This window comes from Coffea eugenioides, chromosome 11, assembly GCF_003713205.1.
Source record: "Coffea eugenioides isolate CCC68of chromosome 11, Ceug_1.0, whole genome shotgun sequence".
Lineage (NCBI taxonomy): Eukaryota > Viridiplantae > Streptophyta > Magnoliopsida > Gentianales > Rubiaceae > Coffea > Coffea eugenioides.
Genome location: NC_040045.1, coordinates 45,937,652 through 45,958,674, shown reverse-complemented (window position 1 = coordinate 45,958,674; position 21,023 = coordinate 45,937,652). Strand labels below are relative to the sequence as shown.

General features: G+C 38.4%; 1 protein-coding gene and 1 pseudogene across 3 annotated transcripts; one reads left to right on the top strand and one right to left on the bottom strand.

Annotated features, from left to right (window-relative positions):
- Window positions 1-550: 550 nt before the first annotated feature.
- LOC113752722 lies at window positions 551-9,268 on the top strand (annotated as a pseudogene).
- Window positions 9,269-13,327: 4,059 nt separating this feature from the next.
- On the bottom strand, window positions 13,328-18,240 carry LOC113753138 (squamosa promoter-binding-like protein 16). Of its 3 annotated transcripts, XM_027297237.1 has the most exons (5): window positions 17,925-18,240; window positions 17,652-17,681; window positions 15,757-16,273; window positions 14,320-14,453; window positions 13,328-14,183 (listed from the first exon to the last, which is right to left on the bottom strand). In XM_027297237.1, exons 3-5 carry the CDS (start codon window positions 15,966-15,968, stop codon window positions 13,558-13,560), a joined length of 972 nt encoding a protein of 323 aa, XP_027153038.1. In that variant the 5' UTR covers window positions 15,969-16,273; window positions 17,652-17,681; window positions 17,925-18,240; the 3' UTR covers window positions 13,328-13,557. The 3 variants fall into 3 exon arrangements, with proteins under 3 accessions (XP_027153038.1, XP_027153036.1, XP_027153037.1); XM_027297235.1 differs by lacking the exon at window positions 17,652-17,681; XM_027297236.1 differs by lacking the exons at window positions 17,652-17,681; window positions 17,925-18,240 and adding an exon at window positions 16,734-16,878.
- Window positions 18,241-21,023: the final 2,783 nt, after the last annotated feature.

The window sequence follows — 21,023 nt, the reverse complement described above, 5'->3', positions numbered from 1 at the left end:
TTAATTTTCTCCAAATATATAAAAGAGACGGAAAGAAAATTTAAAAAATAAATAATAAGAAAACAGAAAAGATAGAAGGGAAATATTAAAAAAATAAATAAGAAACAAAAAATACAAAAAAAAATCTTTTTTTTACTACAAATATCATTATAAGTTTTTAAACCAAATCTTTAATGGTATTTTCTAGTTCTTGTTTATCTATTTTTATTTCAATTTCTTCATTTTTATGTTTAGAGGGAAAAAAGAAAAGAAGTAATGAAAAGGTAAATTTATCAATTTATTAGTTTGACTTTGACTTTTTATTAATTTCAACAGAAAAGCTAATGATGGCGCTTTAATCTAATTCATGAGGGAGTTATATATAGGGGTGTGCAAAGTCGAAAAATTTCGATTTCGAAACCGATTTCAAATTGAATTCAGAATTTTGATAATTCGGAAGTGAATTCGGTAATTTCGATTTCGAATTGGTCGAAATCGGGTCGAATTCAAAAACATAATATTTGAAATCGGTGATTCCGATTTCGAATTGAGGAAAATAGAAAATACAAAAATGCGGTCTCCTCCTCACCACCGTCACCTCACTAGGCTCCAGTCCTCGTTCTCATCCTCGGCTCTGCTCTCCTTGGGACTCTACCATCTCATCTATACCACCAAGAACCACCTCAAGTCTTCCCGAGATTACACCGCTAGACCTTACCACCCTCTCCCCAACGGCGCCCACCGCCTCCTCGGACCTCCGCCATCTCCAGCTCTACCTCCTCATCCTTTGCATCCTCGTCGCCTTCACCCACCAACCCTCGTTTCCTCCGATTCCGACCCCCTCCTCAAGGGCCGCACCCCCGTCCACCGCTTCACCTCCCTCTAGTCCGCAGCCATTCTCTTCCTCATCCTCCTCCTCGCCCTCACCCTCCTCCTGTCTGAGTCCACCCCTCTCCTCCCATCCTTACCTCCAGATCTCTTTTTCGGCCTCGTTTCTGCCATCTTCTTCCTCCACTACTCCATCTCCTCAGCCTTCGCCTCTGTCCAGACCTCCGATCTCCAGGCTGAGTGCGACCGTGTCTCCGCCCGGGTCTCTGCCCTCTCTTCCCTTCTCTGCCTCATCCTCGCCTACCACCCTAGGCTCTTTTTCGCCGATGTCGGCCCTCATCTGTTCCCCCCTTCCTCATTTGTTCATTCTAATTCCCTCCCCAATTCGAAAAAAAAGGAATTCACCGAATTTCCGAATTCAATTCGGTATCGAATTCGAAATTGGAATTGGCCATTTCGAAATCGAATTCGGTCAGGAAAATTCCAGTCAAAATTTCGAAAATTTTCGATTTCAAACTTCTGAATTACCGCTTTCGATTTCGATGCACAGCCCTAGTTATATATAAATTTTAAAATCATATGAGTGTTATGTCGTAAAATATCAAACTGCAGGGCAGATAAAAGGTAATATACCCAAAAAAGAATGAACTGAGATTTCTAATACCGAACTCCTGACATAAAAATAACCCACGGGAGACCATCGGCGTAAGTGTATAACCCAACAAAGGTGTGTTTGTCCAATGCTGTACCCTTTGATCCAGAAATTGCGAAATTATTGAGGCAAAGGGTGGAAAAATTAAAAAGTTCTTAAACATGTATAGACACAAAATATATAAAAAATTTTCTAGTGCAGCGGCTGAGGACACAGTAAATATCTTGGACTTGGACGCATTTGCAGAGTCTATGACAAGGCATTAATAAAATCAACCAAAATTGATTCTATGAGATTTATTGCGTGTTAATTTAAGCCATCCATAAGTAACGTAGGTTCAGATGACTTGCTTAGTATGGTTTAGCTGGATAAACAAAGTGGCAATGTGAAGGCGGTTTTTCCTTTTTCTTTCTCTTTTCCTTGAAGAAGAGGAGAGGGGTCGCGGAGGGTTGGGGTTTAAATTACATTAACATTTCCGCTTTCTGTCTCACGCAATTGAAGAAAAAAGACAAAGGTGTTGTGTCAAAATATACAGGAGTGCAAAAGCACGTATGACGTACAAGCCCTTCCTAAGCCTAAAAGAAGACAAAATGAGGTTTGATATCGTATTACAAGCACAGCCTCGTTGATGCCTTTATAATGAAAGATAAAGTAAAAGAAAAAGGAATTCTTAACACTACTACTTGTACGTAAAGATTATAATCCACCATGTTTCACCAAACCCGGTTTCAAGTATGTGATCATTCTCTAGATCTATGTAATTCACCTATATATTGAGATTTGTCTGGTCATATTTTCGAATAGATGGGCAAGATTCAACCGCAGAGTCTTAGTTTAACTCAAGATTTGGGATAATGCCATGGTGACTTTACGTCACTATACTTTAACGGTAATTAAGTTCTTAATTATGAGCTATTATTAGCGTGTTTAGTGATTAACTACTAGTACATTTTGTTATATAAGTGATCATAAAAATATTTTCCTTATTAAACTGTTTTTAAACAAAGCTTAATTATCGTCTACAGTATGAAATATAGATAATAGTCAGGATAACATCGAAAAAAAGAAAACTTTAACTTTAGTAAAATAACGAATATTTTGAAACATTTCAAAATGAAAAAGAAGACGCTTTCAATGAGACGACAAAACTTAGCATTTCAGATTCGATTGATTGAAGTCGCCACAACATTTGTATTTGATTAAGACGCCTGAGTAATTGCGTGGAGAACAAATTCATAGGAGTTGTTTGTTCGATCGGCCCTTCCATCCCAAGCATGCATTTATTACACAGTTACACGTCTTGGCAAGAGTCAAAGGTAATTAATAATAAATAACTGCCCACAACCCATTAGTTCAATTGTTCGTCTCCAATTTTAATTGCCAGTGTAAAGGAAAAAATTATTTGTTATTGGTAGTCAGGAAATTAACGAGTTGACAGAGAATGCGATTACTTTCTCCGACCTCTTCCTCTAATAGTTTTTCCGTATATATACGCAGGTGCTTGTGTTTTATATCCTTGAATTCACCATTTATAAACCACTACCTGGACAGCTTATCCAATAAGTGCTAGCTCACTTATATATGTAAGAGAGAAAGCAAATATATATATATGTATATTTGCAATGATAGTTCCTGTACCAACTGAACTTACCAATTAGAAAAAAAAAAAAAGAGAAAAAAGGATTCTTTTCATCCTTTAATTAGGCTAACATGTCAAGATTAATTAAGCGGTACATAACAAGAGCAAGGACGAGAGGATGTTTGGAAGAGCAAACGAGAAAATGGTGCTTTATATGGATATGCTCCGTGTTGTGTTGTGATTGATTAATGGTAATTAATACTTGGATCTACCACTAGTTGAGTTGTTAATTGATGTAGATTTTGTAACCGGTACTTCTAAACGATCCTCAATCGTTAGAATACGTAGATAACCATTCTTCTCCTCTTTGGGTTTGAAAGCAAAACATTCCATTTTTGCCTCCGACTTGAAGACGTTGCAAACACCCATATTGCCAAAATGAGGATATATATATATATATATATATATATATATATATATATATATACATGCTCATACATGTGCGTGTGAAAGCAGAAAATTTTTCAAGTGGACCTAAGCTAAGCAGTTGTCAATTGTGGATTAAAAACAAAATTCTGTGATTATGAATTAATAAGTCGTTATTATATAATCTTCCAAGATGTTGACGTACTGGTATCTCATTGATTGTGGTAATAAGTTTTTTATCCAATGTCTTGCCATGTTTAACGCGTTAACCATTTTGTCACTAAAACAAAACAAAGCCCCCTCCCTCTTCTGACTACAAAGGAAAAAAAATTTTTTTTTTTTTTTTGGGTGCAAGAATCCTCTGCTAGAACAACTTAGAGGAGGACCAAATACTTTGAATGCCTCCAAATTCCACCCCATTGGACTAAGCATGTCTTCTTGGCCGGTGAAAAATTCAGAATTGGTTACGACCGAGAAAGGACAAGTCTTCTCCTGCTTCAGGCCAAATCACAGCCACAGTTCAAATCTCTTCTAATCTACCTGTTTGAATATTGTGACATTTATCTAACGGATTTGTGGGAAAACATCTACTTAGGTCGTTCGGAAATTGACCCCGTGTTCGACCATCTATCTGTTCATGAGTCATGATGATGATCACCTCGATCATCTTAGCCCTTCTTTGGCTGATTTTAACCTTTTTTTTTATTTTTATAAATGTCATGGAGATTGACCCGTGTTCACAGATGCTCATGCTACGTCTCAAAATTACGGGTCAATTTTGATCAATCCCGGTGGTTCTTTTTTCTTTTTGGGGGGGGGGGGGGTTTGGGGTGTCACCTTCATTGAAATTCTTTTCGTCTTTTGCTTGTCAAAATTCAGATCAACCCAGAAATTCCCCCGTAAGTGTCTGGAAAAGAACGTGCAAATACATCCCAGCGAAACATTAATATAAGAATGCTAGACAAACACACTAGCACCAAAAAAAAAAAAAAACTTAGGAAAAGGGGATATATACCTTTTCTCTTCTTGATAATGAAGGATTTCTATTGAGAAATAGCCGCGTTGTGGCTACCGTAGCTATAAAATAAAAAAGAAAACAAGGCACTGACTTAAAGAAGACGATGAATGTCACCAGACAATGGTCCAAGTCATGCTCCAGCTATCTGTTATTTTCCCAAATGAAGCAAAAAGGAAAGGTGGATTTTTGTGTAGAGCGGTCCAACATCTTTTTTCTTTAAGCAAAAAGCGAAACGCATGCAGAACTCTTTATGCTTCATTCTATGTTTTCTACAAACTTATTCCCCCGCTTCAATTGTGCACCACCAACCTTAGGCTCTCAAGGTAAATATGGTGATATGTTTTCTAAATTTTCAAATAAACTCAACATATTTGCTTTTATTTCCTTTTCAGTCAAATGACTTTTGTTTTAAAAGAATTACGTAGCCAAGACAAAAACATTCTCACTAAATAATTATGATCAAATTTATTTTTTTATACAGTGACAGTATATACACTATCATTATTAGGTGACAATTAATCTAAATCTGAATTTGAAGTTTAAATTTTACATGTACGTCGTCATATGTTCAATAATGATAGTGTATACAGTGTCAATATATTTAAGATTAAGTTGAATAATTAACTAATCCAAAACAAGGTGTATCTGTGACTATATATGAGACCATGACTCTTAGGGGCTGCTTGGCAAATGGGTCTAAAGGGTAGGAATGGGTATCAAAACTAATGATACCCTTATTTATTGTTTGGTAGACTACTATGTCAATTATTCAATGGGAATCAAAGTGTTAGATCTTTCTCCCTATGATTCCCTACTTGAGCTTCAAATTAATTAGGTCTTTGATATAACGAAAACTCATTTAACTTTCAAAACCAAACAAGGAAGAGGGAATTACCGAACTCACACTCATACTGGGATTTATAATTCTCATTCCAATTTGGATCCAGATTCCGAAATTTGAACCAACAGCTTCTTAATGTATGAATTGCCATAACGATCACACGTGGAACTGCAAACACGAGCTTTCACACCTGTGCTCGCATTTGCTCGTAATATTTGAATCGAATCCCCATTCGGAAGTTGGAATCAAATCCTTGCCGAAACCTGAATTCGAACAAGTCCTCGTGTGAAAAAGGGATGGGAATTAGAATTAACAGAGGTAAACTTTTCCTAGAAAAGTAGTGCATACTTGTATTCTGCACATCATTTCTTCTTCATTGCTTTGCTATAAGCTTCTAATTCCTCGTCCGTTCAGTCTTAAACTCTGCACCTCTCTTTTTCCCTTCTCAAATCTTAACTATCATTTACTTAGTGTAGTATTTGTCCCATTGATTTTTTTTTTTTTTGCCAATTGTAAACACCTACCGCACCTCTATTCTAATCTATTTAGAGGAAAATTCAACAGGATTAAAAGAGGTTGGAGAACCTCTAAATCAAAAGAATGTACTATTACACACCTGCATCCTTTTGAATCTGTACCTTATACACGGTTAGCTCATCTAAGGCGAGTTGGTTGTTTCATTGAGATTAAAGGTTCTGATTTTTGAACTTGGTTACATGGCAATACGGAGTCAAATCAGTCAATTTAATTGGATGCTGGAGGGATTGTGCCGCAAGAGCACATTATATTAATGGCATGTCCAGCCTCCCAGTCTAAGTACCAGGGATAAACTGGGTTTGTTTGGATAGAGTATTATTCGAAATATTATTTGGAATAATTACTGTAACACTTTTTGTGATGCGATGAATGTGAGATAAAAAGGTGATTGGAAATATAAAAAGGTGGGTTGAAAAATGTGTTTATGATACAAGCGAAATATTATTTGGAGAAATCTGCTATCGAAACACTCCCATGTTTCTTCTTCTTTTTTTTTTTTTCCTAGAATGACTCTAAATACACGAATACTACCACGTGACATTTAATCACCCCATATATTATATATTATATAATAATATATAGCCCCATGCCCATTCTATTGCACTTTGCGCTTCTTCGTAGCTGTAGTCAATACATCTAGCTCCAAAAATGACATGTGACGTTCAACCTCTTACGGCGGTGGGGACACCAAATACACTGCATCGAGTATATGTGTGGGGACAGAGATGGAGCCCACGTCGAAATATCAAATACGGAGGCAGCCTACCCTCAGAAGATAAAGAGGGAGCATAGAGCAGCAATGCACATACACATATAAGATTCAGAGCTGTTTCGTGGTCCATTGTTTCTGCTATAGCTTGCTGACCTCAAGAACGTTCGTTGGTGGAGTCTCAATCTTAAATCCGGAACTTCAATTCCATAATTAATCGGAGGGCCAGCTAAAGAAGCTCGAAATGATGACTCGATAATGCATTTCTTTTTGTTTTACAAGTTAAAATCGAGAGCCTGCAGTAACCTTTTTCTTTATGATGAATCGGGAATTTTGTTTTCTGCTAGCCTATAATACGACGGAAAAGCGGAACAAGCAGAGTGAGGGCGGAGGGGCCGTGTACGGAACTTCGCGGACAAAAGAGATGGGTACGACTTCTTTTGGCCACTAACCTGTGCAACTAAAGTAGTATCCACCGCCCGAAAGGAAAAACAAGGAAAAACAAGGAAGAACATTACATGGCAAGCAAGACTAAAAAAGATGAGTGTTGTAATAACTTATATAATTTATTCCTAAGAGTCAGTATAAGATTATCTTTATCTTTCACTAAATCGTCGTGAGAAAGCGTATTAACGTCTAGGCATATGATTGAGTATAATGTGGTGGAAATGGTTTGGATCATCATCATCATCATGCCTCATGAGCAACTTCACACTCATAAATCCAATCAGATGCACATTGCAAGGAAAAAGCAGAAAGTTAGAGCCTTTGGCCAATGGTCATCCTTGTTCCAACCCCCTCCAATCAACCAATGAGTCGGACAGAAGAGATTGCGACGTTTTGCGAAGACAACTGTGCGCTCAATAAATACGACGTTCCGGCTCATAGATCGGATGGACGAGACACGCGCACCCACCCAAGACGATGGGGTTGTTTAGGTTGGATGATCTTGATCTATCAAGCAAGCCGCTGTGGCCTTGTAGCCAATAGGGCCAGAGCAGTAGGGTAGGGTAGGGTAGGGTAGGGGAGGATGGGAGAAAGAACCCCATTAAATTAGATGTGAATTACTACATTACTGCTTTTAAAGTGGAATTTCCCAAAATAGAAAGGCCATCCGCGTGTCCCGGTATCTGATGTTGATGCTGCCCGCCCTTTTAAGGTTGTAAATCTGACCCGATTTGTACTCTCCTCTCCGCCGGGGCCCGGGGGGTGAGGGGTCCACAGTACCGTTCATCAATTTGCAAAAAAGCTTCGTCTCTCTTCACTCCAATTCATTGGTCCCCCACTCAGCTGCACCATCATCTCAGCTTCACCTCCCCAATTGATTGAATCTTGGCCAAGCATAAATTCTTTTGCTCAAAATTCATTTATTTTGACACGTACTATTATAATATAACCCCAGCGTTGTTTTGCATTTTCTTGAGAACCCCCCCAGTTTGTTGTGTATTTTAGATAGGGAGAACTACATAAATAGTCCCTCACATATTGTAAATGTGAAAATTTAGTCCCTCAGATCGAAAATGATCGATTTTAGTCCTTAATAAATAAAAAAGGATCAATTTAAATCCCTTTTCACTGTTCTGAGCAAATTTTGCCCGGAATGTCTCACGCGCACATTACGTGCCCAACTTTTAAAGGGTAAAAAGGTCAAATCACTTATCTGTTAACCAAAATGTAAGAGACAAGGGTTCCCAAAATTCTTCTTCTCCTTCATTTCAACCAAACCCAAAATCTAAGCTTTATCTCCATGGCGGAACCACCAACCTGTAATTGCGGTGCACCGGAGAGAATGAAGACATCGTGGACAACTGAAAATCTAGGAAAGAGGTTCTATGGTGAACATGCCAAAGTTCTGAGCTTCAGCTGCTTCACACCATCAAAGCATGGTTCAAGGATCCGCTAAGGTCTTTCTCCAATTGGAATTCTTCTCTATCCTTTTGTCAACGGCATGGAGTTTCTTGCGATAGCTTGTCTCGCGTCAACAAAATAGAGCTCTCAGGGAAGAATTTATCTGGAAGTGTTCCAAAGGCTGTTTTCCAGTTGCAACATGTTGAAACCATCAATCTTTCAAATAATCAGTTGTCTGGTTCAATTCCAGGCAATTTGTCTTCTTGTTTGTCGCTTAAACATCTCAATTTAAGCAACAATAACTTTACAGGGCCACTTCCCAAAGGCTCAATTCCGTTTTTCGAGACCTACGATCTATCAAACAATATGCTTTCAGGGGCAATCCCAGAAAACATCGGACTTCTGTCAAGATAAGAGTACTTGATTTTGGTGGGAATGTTTCGGAAGAAAGAATTCCAAAGTCCATCACAAATTTGACAAGCCTTCAAGTCTTGACCTTGGCCTCTAACCAATTGGTTGGGGAAATTCCACCAGAATTAGGCCTCATGGAGAATTTGACATGGATGTATTTGGGGTACAACAATTTCTCTGGTGGAATTCCAACAAAATTTGGTGAATTAACCTTTTTACATCATCTGGATCTTGTCAACAGCAATCTCACAGGTGAAATTCCATCATCTTTGGGTAACCTCATCAATCTTCAATACCTCTTTCTCTACCTCAATAAACTCACTGGACCAATTCCCAAATCCATTTTCGGGCTAAAAAGTTTAATACCGCTTGATCTAAGTGATAACTTTTTGTCAGGAGAAATCCCTGTAGATATATATAAATTGCAGATCTTGGGTTGAGAGGAATCGCAGAAGGAAGATAACGCTTGCAAATGGAGGTTTGCACTCAACATTGCAACTTTAGTCCCTTCCATTTTGGTCAACAGATAAGTGGTTTGGCCTTTTTACCCTTTAAAAGTTGGGCACGTGATGTGCGCGTGATACATTCTGAGCAAAATTTGCTCGGAATAGTGAAAAGGGAGTTAAATTGATCCTTTTTTATTTATTAAGGACTAAAATCAATCATTTTCAATCTGAGGGACTAAATTTTCACATTTGCAATATTTGAGGGACTATTTGTGCAGTTCTCCCTTTTAGATAATACCGCTAATTTCCGGCATCCGTGTGAAGTGGGCCCTCTCTCGTGGTACTAATTGCACAACACCACCATGCACCATCACCGCAGCAGGGGAAGGGACTAAAAGTAAAAGGAAGAAAAGTAACTTTTTTTTGTTATCTTTTTGGCCAGAAATGCCCACTTCACACAATTTTTGACTGCCATTGGTGGCAAAGCGTTTGCATAAATGGTGTTTGTGAGTGTTTCCTGGAAAACTTTTTTCTGCTGACCACTCATATATGGAAAGTATTGCAATTGAGTGAACCATGTGAAGTGCAATTTCTTTTGAAGTTTGTCTCTCTCCTGAAAATCTCTCTCTCTCTCTCTCTCTCTTAAAAGTTAAAACCAAACCCAAAAATCAAACCAAAAAAAGGAAAGAAATTCTTGCTTGTTGATCACACAAAAAATTGCAAATGCGGGGGAAGCACTTTGTAGGGCGTTATTAATTTGGCCAAAACTGGCTGAAAACTGCACAAAATAGAGAAGACAATAGGAAAAGCTTTGTTGAGCTTGATCTGTTTGTACATTTGATTGACAGTTCAGAGATCCAAATTAGAAAATTAGTACTGCCTAAACGACCACTGTACTGTAACTGATGATTCTCAAGATGAATGGGCAGTACCCCCCAAAAAAAACCACAAAAAACAACAAAACAATACAAAAAAAAATAGAGTACTTGTGGTGGGTTCTCAAATTAGGAGCTGTTTAAGGTTAAAACCGCTATTGATCCTTGAAAGAAAACCGAGAAATGATAATCTCAACCATGAGGATGAGGAATGTTATTGGCATGTCTGCATCAGCCATGTGGTGTCATTAAATTTGCTCATGTTTTGGAAAGCAACCTCAGAGCCAAGTGACATGTTGCAGCTGCTAACACAGCCCTTTTTTTTTTTTTTTTTTTTGGAACCAAACCATCATACGTTATTATTATTAGCAGAATAAGAATTCATTTCTCAGGGGTAACTGAAGCGTTGGAATATATTGCGTGAAAGGCTAAAATGACCTACGAATGATCTATAAGGGTAATTTTGTCAAATTAATATTTTATGGCTGCAAGAAATTCCGCTATTAATTTCCCCAAAAATTCTTGAGATCTAACACAACTGTAATTATCATTAACGACTTAGTTAACCGTGAAGTGTCTAATTCGAGACTCTCTCAGAGTCTTCCCTTCCTAACATTTAAAACCTCCCTTGAACGGTTCAAAAGAAAAAAGAAGAGATTCTCAATAAAGGGTTGTTATCTTTTTGTTCATTTTTTTTTTTTTACCAAGTAAGTTAAGACTTTTGTGGTAATAAACTAACCCGAATCCCGTGAGAACCCCAAAAGCCGGTATCTCTTGAGGTCTCACAGGGAACTAATATACTACCCCAATCCCCCTAACAACCCCGATGTGGGATCTTTTTGTTTATCAATTAGAAAATTTTTAAGAGAGAGAGCGAGAGAGAGAGAATCTTTCTTTTTCTTCCTTTTTGGGCTAAGGTGTTGGTAAATGTACGGTGTACGCAAAATGGTATGGGTCATGAGCATCAAATACCAGGCCTACAAGTCATTGCCGGCCCTGGGCTTTATACATGACATAGATAATGGGCTTTGCAGTAAAAGCCCATATACAATGTCCAGCTACGTAGATTGAAAGATAGCCAGTGAAACAAAAAAGTTGCTTCTGGAAGCCCATGGATTCGATTCCTCGTCCGCCACAAGCCTCGAAAGTGTGTCATTTTCAAAGGAAACACTTTTTTATTTTATCCTCCTCCTCCGGAAATGTGCGGACTAAATATTCCTTATTCTAAGAACCATCAGCAATATATATATAAGCTTTGGTAGCAGTAATATAATAAGTATGCCTGGTGCATGCAAATGCAGAGGCTTTTTTGCTATGCGGGGAGAAATGCTAAAACAAGACTGAATTTAGATAATCGCTTTGTGGAATATTAGCACGGCTTCAGAACAAGAAAACTGTATACCCCCCCCCCCCCCGGGGGGGGGGGGGCTATGTACAATCTTCCATAACAAAGGAATATATATATATATATAATGAGTGATGATGTCTTCTGCACGCTTATTCTTGAAGCTCGAACAACAGTAGAAACATCCAAACTACATCACAACACATCAGAAAGTGAAACGACTTCCATTTCAAAGGTTCTTGTAACATAACAAAATTGGACTGCTGCTTCCTAGTCGACTAGTCACTCGCGTGACTGAGTTTCACGCGACACACCATACTGCACCATAAAAAATTCAGCAAGGCTACATGTATTTTCCTGATCAGTTCACCAATCAGTTATAAAGGCCTTCGTTCAGGATGCTCAATTCTTCGAGTCTGCGACGCTCCTTTACGTGATTAATGTAGCTTGTGGCCTTTGTGTCAACTTGTTCATCTCCACCAATGCCTGTAGGGCCGTGAACGTAGCCATCCGAACTAGGAAAGCCTCCGCCTGGCTGTGAGAAAGACTCTGTTTGCACCGCGGCCGAAGATGCGCGCGGCTCTGGCTCAACCTTTGTAGCATATTGCATCATAGATGGTGCAGGTTTAGCAGCTCTGTAGAAAGACATAACCAGCTTGCTCTTCAGAAGGCTGCCTCCTCCTCCACCTTGCATCCGGTTGGCGATCTCCATTTTGAGTTACAGCACAAAATTAGAAACTTATATACAATTTACTGGGGGCAGCTCCACTATTTATTGGACTGAGGTTGTTAAGATAAAAATGAATCTTCTTGATGATCGATCAGTGGTCCCCCAGCTAATTACTGCTTTGCAGTCATATAATACTCAATTAGTTGTAGTTGGATATATTCCTCTTTATATTTAATTCCAGATTCGGACCCATTTTCCGAGATATGCTTAATGCAGAATTGCGTTGGTGGATTAAAACATATCCAAGGAAAGATTGAGCCGACTGTGGACTTTCTTTATGCATGGCTTCCTGCTTCGCTTTTTATTCTCTCTGTCTATCCCGTGATTTGGTACAAGATCTTGCGTTTGTTTACTTATTCTTATTTGTATGGTGCTATAGGCCAGGCTCGGTTGGAGCTGCCTTTGACGAACTATAGTTAGAAAGTACAACTACTAGTTCAGCGCGTTTAACTAAGATATACATCCCTGATTTCCTGTGGTCCTGGAACACAGCAATCACCAGTCAGCGCTGCTGGATGATGATGATGTTTATCTCATGCAAACAACCCAATATTGTGATAACGTACTGGAGTTGATAATTCATGCACTAAGAGGGGGGATCAAGCGAGTTGCCACTCCAAGACCTGCCGTGTAAATGGCCTGCATAAGAAGCTTGTTGCTGTGAATAAATGTTCATCAAAGATAAAACTAATCAAGAAACTTAACATAGAATTAGCCCATATATCAGAGAATGAAGAAAGTCCCTCCAGATGATTGCGTATGAAACAGACCGCATTTGCAGATGAAATTCTCAGCCTGACCTCCTTTCACAGTTGATTTTAATTAACCTATGTCATTATTTCATTACAATGATCCACTAGCAGAAGTGGCAGAATTACTGTTGTATGACTTTGTTCTCAAACTCTGTGAGGCTGAGGAGAGAATTTTCAGTTCAACGGCTGCATATCACATCAGCTTATGCATCACAACAGACTAGTAGGATTATAATTTGGAGTTCCACTTTTGGAGATTGTAAATCTTCAGCACAGGATCCTGGGATACGCAATTCCATTTTCTCCAACGACCATTAGATAATTATACTACTTAAGATGGGAACAACTGCATTGAAGTTTTTCTCGTTGCAGAGGGGCTGAATTACCTGGAAGTGGAGAAATAAGAAAGTAGGTGAATGGTGAAATTTTCATTTCCTCAACAGGTATCAAGAATAGGTCACACAGATAAATCTAGCAACAGCAAACATTCTTAAGAGGGAGGTGAAAAAGAATTAGTGTCTAGTACAGCAACAGTTTATTGACGCAGTCAGCACAGTGCAAGCAACGGCAATTAACGAGAGCTACTCCCACAGGAATGTTAGAGTCTGCTGAGATCCACCACTTGTAGATGACTCTTCAGGTCCATTCTGAAACATTTCCTGGAAATGAAGGGTGGCATTGTTGCTCACTCGGGAATCTGATTCAGAAATTACTGGCTTGTTTTCTATTTCCTGAGCATATGGAAACTGGCCTGGACTGCCGTACTGCAAATTGTGTACTAAGGACTGTGCCTGGGAAATGGAGTCAGGCTGCACCATGTGGCTAAAACCAATCTCCCTAGTTACGGCGGGTGCAGATGACAGAAGAGAGAGAGCACGATCAGAATTGATAACTTGATTCAAACCATCGGAAAAGATCTTTTGGCTGCTATTATTATGTCCTGATGCAGAATCAGGATCAAGAAGCGGTTGGCAGATGGAAGTTTCAGGAAGAGTGCGGGGGGTGCTTTGAATGAATTGAAACTGGTTCACTCCTTTGTAGTCATGAACCGACTCTGGGAACGCGTTTTGCCTGTCTATGTAATTTGTGTTTGATTGGCAGTACAGCACCACATTATTCTCAGGTTTGACAACACCACTCCAGCTGGAACTCACCACAGCACTTGGAAATATTTGAGGTGTATCAAATGACAGAAGCCTACTACTACCTGCAAAGGTAGCCATTTAAATTTCAATGTTCACTTGAATGAATCATGATGAAGTATCTAATATGCGATTCACATAATATGCTAGTGCATTAACAGAGTCAACAAACAAGAATGCTCGATCTTTACTCATCCAGACCTTGTTGACTTGGAAAAAGCATTCCAGAGTTTCTGGAAAGTTCTGCCTGAGGCTTCCTTCGCCTCCTATTATGGCCATCAAGACGTTTTCTGCAGCTCCTTTTTCCTTCATCAAACTCCCCTAAAGAATGAAACCTGCACATGCATACAATGAGTAAGAAACGAGCAGACTGGAATCTACAAGAGAGAAAATCTTCAATAACAATTGAAATTCTGCAATGAATAAATATCAGAACATGTGCAATCCAACGTGAATACAGCTTTCTTTCCCCTTAATGTGTCAAATTCAAAGAATTTCACGTAAAGCATGCACGGATGGAGGATACCATGCACAGCCAAGTCATGAAAGTAAGTCACCTACTGGGAGCAGCTCAACCTAGATTGCATCATAACAACATGGAACTAACTACCATTGCACTCATTGCTCACAAACTTGAAGAGTCATAACACGTTGCATACGTGATTTATTGTTCTGGCATCTATATCTTTTCACTTGAAAAATACTTTCAGGTAAAAAATTCATTAGAAGAAGAGACGTTAGCTCCACAACATGCTCCAAATATACACTGAATTCATGATAGGATGACTTTCAGTTGAATTTAGTTAGAAACTGTTCTATGTCTCGAGTCAATGATTTGCCAAATGTTCATTGGAATATTTACATTTTGTGGTCAGACTCAGCTAAACTATCATGAAAATCACATGGTTTCAATTAGGGATACCTCATCACGTGAAAGGCATCAATCAACATTGAGCATCAAACCACTACAAAAAACATTTCTGAATGCATACTTATAAAATTATGTAAAACCTTGTAGTAACGGCGGATCAGCATTTTCATGACTAAGAGATTAGGGAGGGAGTTGATGAGTTTCACATGGCACCTAGAAAATACATGATACTTTGATTAAAGGAGGTTCAATAATTGATACTTTTATGCCACACTTTTTATTCTTTTCTTCTTTTGGGCCTATTGGAAAGGTTATTGACCTGTACCTAACAACTTAAAAAAACAATAAATATAAAAAGTAAGACAACTCCAGAACAAGAAATACTATAGCATGAAACTAGAATCACCGAACTTGAATGGCGCAAAACCCACTAAAGTGGTCTACGATAGTAAACCATGAACTAGCAATACCAGCTTACAGATATTCTACCCAACAAACATCCTGCTATAACTAAAATTGCTAGACACAGCTTCAATCAACAAGAGATCGGCCTTCTTCATGCTGGAATCCATAAGATAAAGAGTTAGGAGTCTGAAGGCAACAAAAAGCACAAGAGTGTGAAGGAACGGCTACCAAAAACTGGGGAAAATGAAGTGAGAGAGACAAAGAAGAAGCATAAGAAGGCAATGAGATCTAATTGATCACAATCCTCTTTAAAATTTATCAATAGCAAAACTGCAGACCATTCTTGATATAAAGTGGTTTACCTGCTGCATTGTTGACAAAACCGTAGCTCACGACCCCCAATTGTGACTTTTGAGGCCTTAGAGTGGTGCTCGCAGACTTTATGGCGGCGATGATAATCTCGACATTGGCTAAGGTCAGCATTACATCCATCAACCAAGCAATGAGCCATTTGGGTCACATTCCCAGGTGCTTTGGCCCTCTTCGATGATCCCGTCAATGACGATGATTCCATCAACAAGATTTGTGGTGCTCAATGACTTTCCAACCCCCCCAAATTCGAAATATCAACAGCTTCTTTAACTAGAAAGATTAGCTCCCTTGAGTCTCTCTTCACTTGTAAGCTACTTGACTCCAGTCAACAACAAGATTTACACGTTACAAAAAAGGCAGAATAAGAAGCGTCTCCCTCCAATCCAGCTAACTTCCAAGAAATTGTCCGCAAAGAGAGATCCCAGACTAACTTTCCCTCTCAGTCAAGTTCTTTTCATATGGATCCTCCATTAGCCTCACAATCAAGTTCTTGACAAACTTATCCACCTGGTACAACATTCCATAACCGTTGAGATAAGAGGGGAGAGAAAAACAAAAAGACAAAATCATTAACTCCTTAAAGATAGACTCTTTTTGGGTTCATATTCGTGTAAATAATCAAAATAAAAGGGGAAAGTTCAGAATTAGTGTAACAATGAACAGGCTAGTATAGTTTTGGTCCTAAAAGTCCTAAAAAATGAACCCAAATAATTCCCTCGTGTAAGTCAAGGTCTTCGATAGACTCTAGGGGAACATCTTCAACAAAGGAAACTGCGGAGCTAGTTCCTTGAAACCAAAACCATCCTTCTAAGATAAATAAAACTCAGGAACATTAAAGTATAACTGCTTCAAGTTCTTGCGTTTTGTGCAGACTATACAGCTCAGGTCATTGGTTTTCTTGCTGGAAATGTTAGGAAATGGTATGAGCAGCAGTTGGAATATTCGAGATGTATTTAGCATAACTAACCTTTTCAAAATTTACATGTCCGACAGCCACCAAAAGGCTGGGGCCTAAAGAAGAAATTGGACATGCCTCAGCATCCCAAACCCTCAACAACTCCTCAACCACCAAAAACAAATTAGGCAGGAGGAGGAGGAGGAGGAGGGAGGAGGGGGGGGAGGAAAAAGATATTAGTACTGCTTAAAACATATATCTACACTAGTCATGGTGCAGGGGGAGATTCTAAAATGCAAAAAGTAAGGTTATGGTCATGTAAAAAGGACAGAATTGTAGGACCATGGTCATTCAAGATGACTTCCACGGATTGAGAGAAGAGGGTTACAGATGGTTGTTCAGAAAGAAATGTCTCCCAATTCATGTCAAGTTCTCTGCCAAAAAGTGGAAAAATCTCAAAAACCATGTGCAAGTTGTAAATAATGCAACCCCACTTCGTCCAATTATGAAGGGAGGAACCACAGCTATGAATCTTACTAGTCACAGTTCCAGGCCCAGAGAGAGAGAGAGAGAGGCCCTCTAAAGAAAATAGGGAGGAAAAGATGTACGTAATAGTAGTAGCAGTAAAAAGAGGAAAAAAGGAAATATCACAGCTGTCCTTTGTCTTTTATAATATTATTGCAACAATAGTAAAAATCCAATCACTACCCATTACACAAAAAAATTTCATTCTAATAACATGCTAGAAAAGGTTTCATCACCAAAACCACTTAATATACCATAACTACTAGCGAAGGCAAGAAAAGAAAAGAAAAGAAAGAAAAGAAAAGGGTGTGAAAAAGGAACAGAGCCCTCGAAGATGGGTGGATAGATAGACAGACACACTGAACAGCCCCCGCGGATTCCCAGTTCCATCTCAATTAAAAGAAACAGCAGAAACAGCCAGAAAGGCAGGTAGAGAAAGTGGTGAGTACAGAACTACTATAATACCTTAAAATCAACAGGGAAGTTGGCTTTGGCCTGTTGAGCAGAAGCAGTTAGATATTTTGGAGATTCATCATCAAAGAAAGCATAAAGATTAAAACTTTGGGCCTCTGAGCAAGAAAAGATCAAGCAAGATAGTACACGATGCCCTTTCTATATGGTACTAGTAGCACATCCAAAGAATTACTACTTGAAAAGATCACAGCATAATAGCAGTAATAATAGAGTAATAAAAGTATCTAAGAAGAAGTAGGAGGAGCAAGAACTTGGGAGACTTACAGACAAGTGCAAGAGAAGAAGTCTGACTTGGTCTTCTCAGCCATTCATTCTCTGACAATGAGACCATTATAACAGTCTAGATCAGTAAAGTGGCAACTAGCAAAAGACAGTCATAAGCCGTGTGTCCCTCCCCTCGTTGTGGTGTTTTTTGTACGCGAGAGAGAGAGAGAGAGAGAACTGCGAAAGTGAGGAGGAGAGTTAATTAAGGCTAGGAGGGGTGAGGAGCTGAACAAGACCAAGAGCAAGAGCAAGAACAAGATAGAATAGAGACATGATGGTACCGCGAGTGAGAGCAAAAGAAGCAATAGAGGTGTGTTTCATGTTGGAATTATTGGGAGGAGCTTTTATAATTTACACACTTACATCAGCACAGCAGCTATTGGATAACGCCTCAAAGACACATACTACTATTACTTGTGCAACGAAAACATGCCTACTAAGTAGCACTCTAATTCAATTTTCACATACTAACTAAACCGGTCTGTGGGGTCGGAGCAGGGTGGGGTGGACGATTGCTGAGTTAAAAAACTTCAAACTTGGAACTGTTTGTTCACTTTCTTTCTTAAGCCTCATTCCTTTTTAAGCTAAAAGCCTTGCCACAAGTGTTTAATAAAAAACAACTAAACTGAACTATTTGATTAAGTTAAAGAAGAACAAGAGCCATAAAATGAGTGGCAAGGAAAGCGACAGGGTGTGTTTGTAGCTTTCAACTTTATTATGGACTCGAGAGAGAGAGAGAGAGATAGACGGGGCAAAAGATAAAGTACATGGGAGGATGAGATTGAAACGAGGGGGGGCTGGTAGGTGCTGGTGGGCGTGGAGTGGAAAAACTGGAAACTGGAAAGTTTGGTGTGGTTTCCCAGTCCCAGTCGTTGTGTCCCATAATAGAATCATGTCCCCTTGCCTCTTCTAGTTACACTACCACTACTCCTCTCCTTTTCCCCTTTTTTCTTTTAAATTAATACTTTCTTCTTTATTTCCTTTCTTTTCCTCTGGTGTTATAAATTTTCTTCTTTTTTTTTTTAAGATGACCTATTATTCCCTCCTGCAAACAAAATTGGTTTTATTGTCCTCTACACACACACACACACATATATATATATATATTGAAAAGATATTATTATTATTGTCCTCTATATTTGAAATGGGAATCTGTTACACATATTATTAAGCCAGATTCTTATACTACTAGAATGATTGGCCAGCGCACCCTGTCTTGAGGATGCATGCTGTGCTATGGGTCCTCTGAGGAGCTCAAGGAAACAGCGTACATCAAATATGGAGCGACAAAAATGGCAAATACAGCAAGTTGCAGAAAGAGTATAGCAAGAAGAGCAATAATATTTAAAGTCATTTTCCGTAAACACAAAGGTACACAAATATTTTCTGTAATTCCTCTGGTCACCCTGTCTATTAGAGGGGGAAAAAAATAAAAGCATAAGCAGGAGCTGAACTCGCATGTTTTTCACTCTCTTTCTCTGTCCGCTTCTTAACTCCTAATTCTTTCCTGCTCGAGGGAAGGAAAAAAAAAAAAAAAAAAAAGGGGAGAGATAAGGAGAGAAGCCACGTGAGTCTCTAAATTTTCGTTTGGATTAGCTGTTTTTTGGAATGTTTTTGAAAAATTTTACTGTAACAGAGTTTTTATAATATATTTTGGGATATTTTTAAAAAATATTTTGGAATATTTAAGAGTAGAAGAGTTTTTAGAATATATTTTAAAATATTTTTTAAACATTAAAAAAGTTTAGAATACTTTTTAGCGTATCTTTTGGAGCACTTTTTAAACATTTTAATAACATTTAAAAAACTAATTTTTGAAAAACTCTTGAATCCAAACAAAGCTTGCTCGGTTACTACTTATAGTAGGCAATGATGTTGAAAGTCATTATAAATATGTCAATGATTAAAAGCTAAAACCTTTAACGAAGGAGAAGTGGCAGTCTAGTCTTCCTTCTTTACAACTAAAGAAGATTAAAAAATTCGGTCAAAATCCAAGTTAAGAGAATGATGCTTTATTTAAGCAGGACAAAGTTCCATTTCATTTCACCTGCAATATGGGTTTTGATGCTTGTTGGAAATTGCAATTCTTGGAAACCATAATTTATGCTATTACAGGAAAACCCTCGAAGTCTAGATTTTGTGTTCAAAATGGCCCTCTTTAGCTAGGGTTTGGACCCAATAGATGTGACCCAAACTTGTTTATGCCTCGTTTCTTCTTCTTCTTCTTTTTTTTTTGTAATTGACATTAAGTGAGAGAAACCAAGGGAACACAACTTTTTTTTTTCATTTAAACAAGAAAACTTTTTATACACGGAGAGAACTGTCTCATTTTTTGTTTTTATGTCAAAGCATTCCTTGAATAATCCCTCAAATCGCACAAGTTTGACAATCAACCATGGACAAGCCTCTTTCCTCCTGATGTTTGCTCTTCGGAGCAATCCCTACTACCTCTTGTCCTCCGATTTCAAATACTCAAACCAGAGGGGCTGGGGCCTGGGGTTGGATCTGGACATCGAATCAGCAATTTTGTTTACCCTAACTAATAAATTTTTTTTTTAACAAAGAATCTATATGTAATTGTATCACAAAAATTGACAAATGACACAATAGACCATTTAAAAAGACGCAAAACGACACGAGAATGTCATAGAATGTATGGAAAAAGACGGTCACAAAAATATATGCTACCTGATTACATACAGTTTTCCCCAAAAATTGTGACCTGTGGTCTACCTGTGCTTAGTAAATCTGTACGCTCATGTCGTTGAAAAGTTTCGAATCGAGAAGTTTTAAAGAAAAAGAAGAAGAAGAAGCACTTAGGGGAGAAACTGGTCTTGTTTGGAAAGTAATTTTTCAAATAAAAATTGCTACGTTTTAACTGCAAAAAAAGAATTTTGCAATCCAAACATGACCTAAGTATTTTGACTGCGAAAAAAGAATTTTGTATTGTGTTTTCAAAAAGTTAAGGGCACATCATCTGAGAATTTAGATAATGATTGTTTTTTTGTTATTTAATGTTAATTTTTATGAGGGTTGGATGCACGTATGTAGTACGTTTGCGATGTCGGCCGTTGAAAAAGAGTTTTGTAGTTAGGTAGT

Coding starts and splice junctions, on each gene's coding strand:
- LOC113753138 (XM_027297237.1), bottom strand. CDS start 15,968: ATGGAATCATCGTCATTGACGGGATCATCGAAGAGGGCCAAAGCACCT. Junction 14,454..15,756: donor TTTTGTCAACAATGCAGCAG/GTAAACCACTTT, acceptor ATGCATGTGCAG/GTTTCATTCTTTAGGGGAGT. Junction 14,184..14,319: donor GCTTTTTCCAAGTCAACAAG/GTCTGGATGAGT, acceptor CTACCTTTGCAG/GTAGTAGTAGGCTTCTGTCA.